Source organism: Cucurbita moschata, unplaced genomic scaffold, assembly GCF_002738365.1.
Source record: "Cucurbita moschata cultivar Rifu unplaced genomic scaffold, Cmos_1.0 Cmo_Scf00024, whole genome shotgun sequence".
NCBI classification, from domain to species: Eukaryota; Viridiplantae; Streptophyta; class Magnoliopsida; order Cucurbitales; family Cucurbitaceae; genus Cucurbita; species Cucurbita moschata.
In genome coordinates, this window is record NW_019268540.1 from 54268 (window position 1) to 65948 (window position 11681).

At 38.5% G+C, this 11681-nt stretch overlaps 3 protein-coding genes across 4 annotated transcripts; 2 read left to right on the plus strand and 1 right to left on the minus strand.

Annotated features, from left to right (window-relative positions):
- The first annotated feature begins 299 nt into the window (after positions 1-299).
- On the plus strand, positions 300-5270 carry LOC111461099 (serine/threonine-protein kinase PBS1-like). 2 transcript variants are annotated; one of them, XR_002713526.1, is made up of 6 exons: positions 300-1057; positions 1600-1805; positions 2044-2233; positions 3783-4174; positions 4269-4962; positions 5066-5270. XR_002713526.1 is itself a non-coding variant. In XM_023104578.1 (5 exons), exons 1-5 carry the CDS (start codon positions 937-939, stop codon positions 4755-4757), a joined length of 1398 nt encoding a protein of 465 aa, XP_022960346.1. In that variant the 5' UTR covers positions 300-936; the 3' UTR covers positions 4758-5270. The 2 variants fall into 2 exon arrangements, 1 of the variants encoding a protein (XP_022960346.1); XM_023104578.1 differs by having other exon boundaries at positions 4269-5270.
- A 47-nt stretch (positions 5271-5317) lies between these two features.
- On the minus strand, positions 5318-7320 carry LOC111461102 (bidirectional sugar transporter N3-like). Its single transcript, XM_023104582.1, has 6 exons — positions 7105-7320; positions 6945-6981; positions 6621-6831; positions 6378-6539; positions 5922-6041; positions 5318-5836 (listed from the first exon to the last, which is right to left on the minus strand). Exons 1-6 carry the CDS (start codon positions 7154-7156, stop codon positions 5585-5587), a joined length of 834 nt encoding a protein of 277 aa, XP_022960350.1. The 5' UTR covers positions 7157-7320; the 3' UTR covers positions 5318-5584.
- A 1288-nt stretch (positions 7321-8608) lies between these two features.
- Positions 8609-10137, plus strand: LOC111461101 (NAC domain-containing protein 83-like). The gene is made up of 3 exons (XM_023104581.1): positions 8609-8893; positions 9029-9315; positions 9550-10137. Exons 1-3 carry the CDS (start codon positions 8713-8715, stop codon positions 9856-9858), a joined length of 777 nt encoding a protein of 258 aa, XP_022960349.1. The 5' UTR covers positions 8609-8712; the 3' UTR covers positions 9859-10137.
- The last annotated feature ends 1544 nt before the right edge of the window (positions 10138-11681 follow it).

An 11681-nucleotide genomic window follows, 5' to 3' on the forward strand; every position in this document is an offset into this window, starting at 1 on the left:
TTTTTTTTTTAATTAAAAATTACTGCTACTGAATGTCTTCACTTATTCCGAACACCAAACCAAAATCAATCACTCAAATATATACTTTGGAAATAAAAGCAAAAACGAGAAATGAAGGGGATGGTGATGGCGATGGTGGACATTGTGGCGATTGGTGGATTTGAAATCAGCGTCAGAAGAACGCGAGAAAAGAAAAGAATTGAGGAACAGATAATTTAAGTAAAAAAAATAAAACAAAAAGTGAAACTTTCAATAAACAAACACATCAGTTGAATGTGGAATCCGCCGCCAGTCCCGCCATTTGACGTCGCTCTTTTATCACTGCTTCAATTCAACCCGCTTTCCATCTCCTAACATCACCACCCATCAAACCCATCCAGGGGCATGATGCATAATTGGATCACTATTCAAACATTCATAGCGCACACACCCGCACAGTAGCTGTGAATTGAGATGGGATTTTTTCCGCCCATTTTTTATTCTGTTTGTGTTAATTGAATAAATGGGGTTGCTGTAATTACATGGGCGTGCCCGATGCCGAGTAGAGTTCAAACCAAAGCCGGCTCTTCTCCCAACTCCTTTTCATTTTCACTGTACACACCCAGTCAATCAATCTATCTCACACGAAACCTCGCCTATTCGCCTACCACCCTCGCCCTCGTCTCTTCAACATCCTGTATTCGCAGTTCTACACGTTCTTCTACTTCCCCTCTCTCTCTCTCTTTCTCTGCCTTCTTCTTCGTTTTTCACCTACCCGATCGGGGGGAAGGTTCTGTGGACTGACCCATGACGTGATTTCTTTGTGACAATTCGATTGGATTGGGTTGTGAGTTTGTGATCGAGTCTGGGAGCCTTTGAGATCAATTCTTCCATTTCCTTTTGTGTTTTTGGGGTGTAGTAGAAGGATTTTGAAGATTGGGTTTTTGATTTGAGGATATGGGCTGTTTTCCCTGTTTCGATTCGAGGGAAGAGGAGAAGCTGAATCCCGAAAAGGAAAGCGATGATGGTAAGCAACACCATCCAATGATTCCACCCAACATTGCCAAATTGCCTTCTGGTTAGTTTCTTTCTTCTTCTTCGTTCTTGATCTCACTAGTCTCTCTGCAAAATCTGCGTGTTCTTGATCTAGTTTATACGATTCTTCGTTGTTGTTCCTTTGCTTGCTTCTTGTTAGTCTATCAAAGGTTTTGATTTGGTGGAGAAAAATATATGGAGCTGCTACTATCAGTGGACCCCAGCAGATTTTGTTAACTTTGATGCACTTGTGTTCTTTTGGTTTGAGGAATCATGGTGAATTCTGTAGTATGATGTATCTGAGTGATTGGTTTGTAATAGATAGATAGGGATCAGAGTCGCAATCAATTATTTGTTAGGTGACTAAATCTGGCAATCGTGTTCATCCAAATTTTTGTATTCTGCATCAATCATGTTTGTGTGATAGCTAATAGGGTTTTGCAGTGTTAGATTCTTTCACTTTGCACTGGTGACTTCATCATATTTTCTCCTTATGGAGTTTTAATACCTCAAAATCCTTTCATCCTAAACCTTGGAATGGGGTAGGAAGACTGCCCTTTGTTCTGATGGTATGTTTGCTTGCAGGAATAGACAAACTTAGATCAAAAGGCAATGGTGGTTCCAAAAGGGAACAGCAGAATCCCAAGGATGGGCCTCTTGTCAATATTTCTGCTCAAACATTCACTTTCCGGGAGCTTGCAATCGCAACCAAGAATTTTAGACCTGAGTGTTTTATTGGGGAAGGAGGATTTGGACGTGTATACAAAGGGCGCCTCGAAAGCTCAGGCCAGGTTATGCGTCTATGTTTCTAAAGCATCAAAGTAATCCATTGGGTTATCAGTCTACACAATACGACCAAATTGTTTCTTCTACCTAGTACAGGCAGCTTTAGTTCCACTGAAAATTTGATCTTTTGTCTTTTGCATTTATCCTTGATTTTTGTGAAGTGGGAGGGATGAAAATAATTAGTTTTGATTTCCAAATAGTCCCCTTTCAATACAAATTTCTGATTTATACGTGTTGTTGCAGATTGTTGCTGTAAAACAGTTGGATAGGAATGGTCTTCAAGGAAACAGAGAATTTCTAGTGGAGGTTCTCATGCTTAGCCTTCTACATCATCCAAATTTGGTGAATCTGATTGGTTACTGTGCAGATGGGGATCAACGGCTTCTTGTATATGAGTTCATGCCTTTGGGATCATTGGAAGATCATCTTCATGGTAAAGTTTTCTGCTGACTTGAAAACCTATAATTATGATGAACTATGTGTCTGTGTGTGTGTGTGTGTGTGTGTGTGTGTGAATAATTTTGTCAGGAATTATTTTTATCCAACACTCTACAATTTAGTTAGAGGTTCGAATTCTTGTATGCCTTTTCTACTTTTCTATATTCTTGTATGTTAATTTAGGTCTGGTCTAAACTCTCATCGATGCACTTTTGTGATTCTTACTACTTTTCCATTTTGCTTGTTAGTTTACGATTGGATTTAGTCTGGAAAATAATATTGTAATGGGGTCGAGTTGAGACTGGATTTTTGTTGATTCTTGGAAAATAACATCTTCTATCACTTTAATTAAGATTGCCGTTTAAATTCAAGGATTCTCAACCTACGTCAAATTGTAGCTAGACTACTAATTGCCCTAAAGCTAGACCCTTCTATCTGATGAAAGAGCGTGCTAGTAGTTAGACCAGGGGACTACTGGGTTGAAGTACAGTTCCATGTTATGAGCTGAAATAGATTTTATGGATCCACATTACTTATTTGAGTTATAACGTGCAATTCAACAGATACTGGTGAAATTGAAACAAACCTTTTCATTTTAGTTCTTGGAAGTTATGGACATAAATTTGTATTTAATCAATGACTTCGCATATGAAAGAGGACCTCTTGTTCACTTATTTGCTCTGTTCATAACTATGAATTGCTTCCAATGTTATTCATTCTTTTGTAAGAATGTCTACTCTGATTCAGCTGCAATTTGAAATGAAGCTCAGGGGCTGCTATTTGATCCTATCGTCAATGTAACTGCTATTACTTCAATTATGTGCATATTATGTGAAATTACCTTGTAGAAATGTCCATGAAAAGAGTGTTGTTACTGTTACATGCTTGATCATATATTCATCATTTGTTTAATAAAAATAGGAATAAGGTAGCAGTGGAGTAAAAGTCAATTGAAAAGAGAAATAATAACAAGTAGATTAAGTTTTTAATATTGTCATTATCGAAATTACTTTAGAATCAGAATCTAAATGTAGAGAACTATGATGATGGATGTTGTTTTTACTGATGAGTGAAATTTGGTGTGAGACCTACAAAAAAGTAGATAGAAAATGGGATAAAATAATACTAAAAAGAAAAGATGGCAGTAGCAAGTACCGCACTAAAATGGGAGAATTAGAATAACATTCCTTATCCTCTCAAAAAGAATGAACCAATAGGAATGGTTCTTAATGTTTTTATTCTTAGCTTAGGGCTTACCAATTTGGACACATGCTGTCTTCCTTGTTAAATGTTTACCTTCTGATAAAGCTCTCTGTCTCTCTCTCTGTCTCTCTGTCTCTCTAAGGATGTCTGTAATTCTTCTTACTTTATACTGCCAATTGGAATGGGATTCTGCAATCTTCTTGGATTTAGGGATAGCTTCTTGTTCTAACTGTCTCCATGACCAATGTTATTTTACTTCTCAAGAAAACTATGCATATTTTTAGCCTTCTTCGTCGCAGATCGATGATAAACTTAGTTATGTTTTTTATTTTCTTAATCAGAAATTCCACCTGATAAGGAACCCCTAGATTGGAACACAAGAATGAAAATAGCTGCTGGTGCAGCCAGAGGTTTAGAGTACTTGCATGACAAGGCAAACCCTCCAGTTATTTATAGAGACTTCAAATCCTCCAATATATTACTTGATGAAGGATACCATCCAAAGCTTTCTGATTTTGGCCTTGCCAAGCTTGGCCCTGTTGGAGATAAATCTCATGTTTCCACCAGGGTCATGGGAACTTATGGTTACTGTGCTCCCGAGTACGCCATGACCGGACAATTGACCGTCAAGTCTGATGTTTATAGTTTTGGTGTTGTCTTCTTAGAGTTGATAACTGGACGGAGAACCATTGATAGCACCCGGCCCCAAGGCGAACAGAACCTTGTCACATGGGTAAGCCTGATGATATGTGTACTGATTTTTTAGGCATGTTCAACAGTGTTTTGTTGCATGCTAATTATAGTTACTCTTGTTTTATGCAATGCAGGCACGCCCATTTTTTAATGACCGCAGAAGATTCTCAAAATTGGCTGATCCACAGTTGCAGGGGCGGTATCCCATGCGAGGTCTGTACCAGGCTCTAGCTGTGGCATCCATGTGTACCCAAGAACAGGCTGCAGCCCGTCCGCTGATTGGAGACGTGGTCACTGCCCTGTCATACTTGGCAAATCAATCCTACGATCCAAGTTCTCCTTCAGGTACTGCTGCTGCTGCTCAGAGAGGTTCTGGTGATCGGGACGAAAGACGGAACAGAGACGAGAAAGTTGCAGTAAAGAATGAAGACGGGGGAGCATGTGAACGAAGGTGGACGTTGGATGGTCCGGGGAAGGACGAGTCCCCAAGGGAGAATGGTAGGATTTTGAATAAGGATTCAGAGAGAGAACGTGCAGTGGCTGAGGCGAAGATGTGGGGAGAGAATTGGCGAGAAAAAAGGCGACAGAGCGCACAAGGCAGTTTTGATGGTTCGAATGGGTAAGTAATGGAGTTAGAGGAAGAGATGCACAAGGCATGAGCAGGTCTGTTACCTTGTCTCCTTCCTTCCTTCCTTCCTTCCTTCCTTCCTTCCTTCATTCCTGCACTATGTTTGGTTGGGTTGGTCGGGGAAGAACGGAATAAGTTGGAATGTTAGGAGGGCTTATTCAGGCTTCTATATCATCATGGTGAGCAGCAAGGCAATTGATGTAGGGGTTGGGTTGTTCCTTGGGGACTTGGTCAGTACTTTTTCTGAACTTTGTTGGGTTAAAATTTTCCTGTTTTATGAATTCCATTAACCCTACACATGAGGAAGAAGAAGAAGAAGAAGAAGAAGAAGTAAAGGCAAGCATGGTGGAGGAGACTGTAGAAAGAGAGACTGAGAATGAAGGAAAAGGAAAAATAATTGAAAAGGTGAGGGTCGGGTTGTTTGATTTGCTTATGTCCTGTATGATCAACTCTGCAGAGTACAACCAAAAGAGATGCACAAAACTATTTGAATCAGCCAATTTTGGTACTCTCTTCTTCTCATAATGGGGGATGTGATGGGTGAGCGTGGAATCATTTCATAATCATTTAACAATATTATTACTATATAATTAAATGTGCAAGGACACAGAAAAAGAGACGAAAATGGGATGTGATTAATAGTTGATATATAAGAGAAGAAATGAAGCAAAGGTAACAATAATAGCAGTAGTAGGTAAAAGGAAAGGGCCATTGTTGCTGATGTTATCATCATCATCATCTTCTTCTTCACTCCACTCCCAAATGGTATAGAAATTACAACAACAACAACAGAAAGTTTGATGATGATGATGTAAGGTAGAACTAAAGTGGAGATTGATTAATATTGCTTTTGTCACAGCTGATTGCGGTTTCATGAAGTTGTTCCTCCTTTATTATTATCATTACATCCTTTTGTGCGTCATTTCCGTTGGCCTTCACAGGATGAACCTCAGCTACCACTGCTCTGCCTTTTACTTCCTCTGCTACCTTCTCTTCTTCCATTCTTCCCTTTCTGTAAAGTGCATACACCACCATCTGAACCAACCCCAATACAAACCCCACCACGTTTGGAATCTGTCCCAAAAGTACAAAACCATAGTTAATACCTTTTCCAGTTCAGTTCTAGATTAATATACATTTGATATCAAACAACACTTACGGCAACGCATATGTCGTTCAAGAAAACACCATAAGCAAACCACATTATGGCACTCAATGTAAGGAAGAATGAGAGTGTAAATGGCATGTACTCAACGCTCTTTGTTCGAATGACTTGTCTCTGCACCATAAAAAAAAAGATATATAATGACCAAATTCCTTCCTGACTCTGACTCTAACTCTAACTCTAATTCTAATGATTACTGGATACAAAATTATATCTAGTATTGTAAAATAATATAAGAGAGTAAGTTGTGTTGTTTTACATATAAGACAAAATGTTAGTTAATGATTTGGAAATGAAATGTTAGCATGATGGGAAAGTTTTGAAAACAACACAGCACTAAATAAATGAGTACACAATAATTTCCACTTTGAACAAGAAAACCAAATATTGAATACACCAAAACAAAAGGGAAGGGTTTAAATTAATTTGTAACAAATTGTAAATGCTGACCAGAATGCTTAACGGAGCTGCAAAAACAGAGACAGAAACGGTCACACAAATCCAGCCCATAACTTGAACACGGTTTGAAGGCTTAGGAATGAAGTGAATGGCAAGAAGGATGAACCCAAACAGCCCCATGTTCATCACAGCAAACAGTCTGATGGTCATCATCTACAAGAATCGAAATCACAGAAGTTGTTAAGAAGGCAGAAATTTAAGATGGTAGCAATGCAGTTGGATATGAAAACGGACCCTAATTGGATTGGTGGCGAATAGAATAAAGAGGAGGAAGTAGAGAAACTCGATGACGCAGCCAAAGGAGTTGATGGTGATGAGAAGGAAAGTGTTGGTTTTGAGGAAGGCGTAGAAGAGCCACAGGGCGGAGCTGAAGAGTGCTACTAAATATGGCAGCGCGTGGAAGCCCTCCGTCGACTTCTTTCGCCATATTCTGTTGAATGTCGGCCTGAGAGAGAATGGAATTTGTAAAAAAAAGAAGAGCATCTAAATATACACATTTTGTGTGGTAAGAATTTGAAAGGGAAATATGGAGAGAGGGAGAGAGAGATAGAGAGTTACAAAGGAGCCAAGTAGACGAAGAAGGAAACGATGTTACCTGCAAATGAAAAGTTTTTAAGTTAAGTTGGTTGAGAAGCCATTAATGCATTATTAGAGTTTATTTTAAAATAATGATATATTTGTGGGTTAGGATAGTTTTAGGGAATGGTTGAATGATTACCAAGAATGCCAAAAGTGAAAACTAAGAGATGGGGAGTGTGAAAAAGGGCCATTGTTTCTTCCTCTAAGCAAATGAAGAAGAACAGCACAGGAGAGTTGAGTTGATGTTGATGTTGATGTTTGTTGTTGTTGTTGTGTTGTTGTGAAGCACAAAGCAGAGGGTGGGTTTGGGCAGCAAACCCTAAGCCCTCTCTCTGTGTGTTTGATGGAGGATATTGTTTTAAAGAAGAAGAAGAAGAAGAAGAAGATGATATTTGGTTTATATAGAAAGAGAGATTGAATGAAGAGACAGAGGTGGAGGATTGGTAGGTAAGTGACCTCAAAATCATGCACCCGACCCATTTGCTTTCATTTTCTTTGGTTTGCTTTGGTTTGCTTTTCCTTGCCTCCCACACACACACACGCACGCACACACACATATCTTCTCCTAATAATAATAAAAGAAAAAGAAAAAGAAAAAAAAAGTGGTTATATTTGCGTATTGTAAACAGCCTTGTATTTACTGTAAACAAGTGGTTTTTGATTGCTTGTTTTAATAATACAACAACTTTAAGAGCTGATAGGGTGGAGTGAAGAGTAAGTAAATAAGTTGATGCTAGTTTATGAAGTTGACATCTAAAACCCAATCCCACAAGCAAGCGAAGCAAAGCAAAGCATAAAATTGTTTGTTTGTTTATTTGTCTACAAATAAGGGAAAGCCCATGCCGGGTGGATCTTTCCTTCCTTTCTTTCCCATTTCCCATTTGATTGAGTAAAGAAAGAAAAAGAGTTTTTTACATGTACCCTTCAACACTACCATTTCTGTTTCTTTATCTTTCTCACACACAAAAAGGCTTCATTTCTTCCTAAAACTGAAACAACAAGAAGAAGAATAAAGAAAAAGAGAGAATGGATTGGACAAATAGCCCATCTACCTACCTACCTCCTACCTTTTGGGCTGACCTAATAACAATAATAAGAATAATAGTAATAGTAATATGTGACACACACACACACACAGTGAGAGAGAGAGAGAGAGAGAGAGAGAGAGAGAGAGAGAGAGAGAGAGAGAGACACACACACACACACACACACACCTCCACCCACCCATCCCCAACACCTCTGCTTCCAGTTGATCATGAGAAACTTAAAACACTTGAAATTTCTTGTGATGGAACAAAATGTATAACAAAACAATGACAATAACCTGTTAGTTTGAGATGTGGTGGAGAGGGTCAAGTAATGAAGGCAAGGAAGGAGCGAGATGAGAGCCGAGAGGAGGCACACAACAAATATGTTAAAACCATTCTTCAACTATTCAAACAAATATTCTCTGTTCTTTCTTTCTTCCTTAATTACCAAAAAATAACCTAATTAATTTTAATAATAATGAAGGGATTGCAAAATTCAAATGGGAATGGGTTGTTTGGGTTTAAAAATTAATAATAAAAGGAGAAAAAGAAAAAGAAAATGGGAGATTGAGTGTTGTTTACGCCAAAACATGCGTCCACTTCCCATTTCCTTTCTCTCTTCTCAGCGCACCCATTACTATAAAGAACCTTCACTTTCCTCATCACCCTCCCACGCTTCTTCTTCTTCTTCGTCTTCGTCTTCCTCTTCTTGGGCGCCGATGGAGAAGCTTAATTTTGTCAAAAATGGCGTCCTTCGATTGCCCCCTGGCTTCCGCTTCCACCCCACGGATGAAGAGCTTGTGCTTCAATACTTGAACCGGAAGGTTCTTTCCTGCCCTTTACCGGCCTCAATCATCCCTGACGTCGACGTTTGCAAGGCCGATCCATGGGATTTGCCTGGTTAGTTTAAACCACTTCATTTCCCCCAATTTCTTAAACGCCTGTTTTCGGAATTTCGCCTAAATTGGGACTTGGGATTTTGTTTAGGTTTGTTTTATTCAATGGGAATTTGTTTTTTTCTTCTTTTTTTTTCAGGGAACATGGAGCAAGAGAGGTATTTCTTCAGCACGAGAGAAGCTAAGTACCCACATGGGAACAGATCAAACAGAGCGGCGGCGTCGGGGTATTGGAAGGCCACCGGAATCGACAAACAAATTCTGGCTTCGAAGGCAAACCAAGTGGTGGGGTTGAAGAAAACTCTGGTTTTCTATAGAGGAAAGCCGCCCCATGGGTCTAGAACCGATTGGATTATGCACGAGTACCGTCTCGCTTCTCCACCAGTGGTTTGCTTTAATGTCGCACAGGAAAAAACCACCCTTCAGGTGATTTAAACTTCTGGGCTTTGTTCATTTGGATGAAAATGTTTAGGACATTGCTCAGATATCATGTTAAATTGCACTATATTGAGCTTAAAATGATGCTGATATGATGTTGAAGTACTAATGAGCTTAAAAAGTTATGGGTTATGGGGTATGATATGCTTAATAAAATAGAAAAGGTGGTTCATAGGCTGGGTTGGAAAGGGTATTATTGGTTTGTATTGGTGGATTTTGCAGAGTTGTGTGGCTCCAATGGAGAATTGGGTTCTGTGTCGCATATTTCTGAAGAAAAGAAATGGGCAACAAAGCGAAGAGGAGAAGGACGCAATAAGCAACAGAAAGGCAAGGAGGATTGGGAAGCCTGTGTTTTATGAGTTCATGAGAAAGGAAAGGGGCGAGACAGACTTGAATTTGGCTCCTTCTTCTTCATCTTCAGGCTCCAGTGGACTCACGGAGATTTCAAATAATGAATTGGATGATCATGAAGAAAGCAGCAGCAGCAGCAGCAGCTGCAACACCTTCCCTTACTTGAGGAGAAAATCTTAAAGGAGTCCGTATCTTTTTATCTTCGCTTCAGACACCTTCCTTTGTCTGCTTTCCCATGTCAGAATAACAACCATGAAAGGAAGAAGAAGGTGTTGTAGCTTTGAGGTTTGTGGTCGGTAAATCATAAGCCAAAAAGAGACCAAACAAACTGAATCGGCGTTTAACTTGTTGTTAGTTGACGCAGAGAAAGAAATGAAATCCAAATCTGGAAGTCATTTGGGAATTAACTGTGTTACTTAATAGCCTACCAAATAATACTCTGCCTCTTTTGCTTAATAACTTTAAACGCTCCATCATTGAGCAACCCATGCAGTTGTGAGTTTGTTTTTTTTTCTTTTTTCTTTTTTCTTTCTTTTTCTTTTTTTTTTTTTGGTGGAAAGGGTCAGAGGAAAAGGAGGAGTATAAATGCGACATTAGCTTTGTCGAAGAATTTCCCCTTTTCTTTTTATTATTGTTTTTTTATTTTTGGAAGAAGAAAAAAAAAAGAATTGACTCTGACAATTAAAATAAACAATTACAACAGAACCAAATTCCTCAACTTTGGGTTTTTTTTTTATTTATTTGGTTGAAATCAGAAAGAGTCTCCAACAATTCTAAGCTGAGTATATATGCTGATTTTATAAATCTTCAAATTCCATTTCAAAGCATTTTGTTATGAATTCGAATCCTTTAATCTCTAATTTTAAAAGAAAATAAAGGGAAAAAAAAAGTCAACTTTCATTGTTCCAAATGTCAGAGCAATGTCCCCCGTGGGCTTCCCAGTTGTGAAGAAACCCACGAAGAGAAAACCTTGTTTCAGGAAACACCATTTAACGAATTTCTGAAAAACTAGAAAAAAGTCACTCATCCTTAAATCCAAGAACATACAGAATACAACGTACATTGATTGGACTTAAATACAGCATAAACAAATTATAAGTGGTGTCAATTAATTGGCGCCTCTAATCTAATGATTTATTAATCACAGGTCAATCTTCCTTCACACGTGTCACGCATGCAAGGCCACGCCGGCCTGCGCTTGCCTCACCCGCCGTCGTCGTGCGTATTATTAATATAAAAATAATAAAATGATAAAATAAATTCTGAAGCAAAGCCTTTTTTTTTTTTTTTTTAGTTAAAATTAATGTGAGAGTATAATAAGGGGTGGGTAGTCCTTGTACGCAAAGATTGTGATATCATAAGCCGCGGAGGTTAAGAGAGTGGGCCACACACCAATGCATGGCCGCCAAATGGACGCCAAGAAGGCAAAGGACGGCATAATTATAAAGCTTTCCTTCACAGTTGGATCACTTCGGCTTCTCAAAAAAACAAATTGGTAATAAAAATCCACGATTAAGTGGTGGAAGAGGAGAAGGAAAATCTTGACCGAAGCAAAAAAATTAAAATAGGAAGCAAAAAATAGATGGTTAATTTGTGAAACTTGAATTTATATTTAGGGTACATAAATTTCATAATCTCAAGCTATAAGTTCACTCATCCCATAAGCCACCTCAACTTCAAATAATTTTATGTTATGACAAAGATTTGCATCAAGACAATTGGTTTGATTTCATTTATATTAATTAAACGCTAACAGATCCAATAAATCCGAGTTAAAAGGGGAAGCGGCATGGTGCATAGAAATCATTCTACATAAGAAAGGGGTTTTGTTTAACGTAGTCAATATAAAGCAGTATTTGAAAAATAATAAAAAGGTGGCCTTGGATTTCTTGTGATGGAAGGTTAGAATCAGCAAAGGCAGTTGTAGTTCTTCACGTTTCACCTTTTTATGAACAAATTTAATTGTCAAGACAGACAGACAAAAAAAAAAAAAAAAAAGGGAG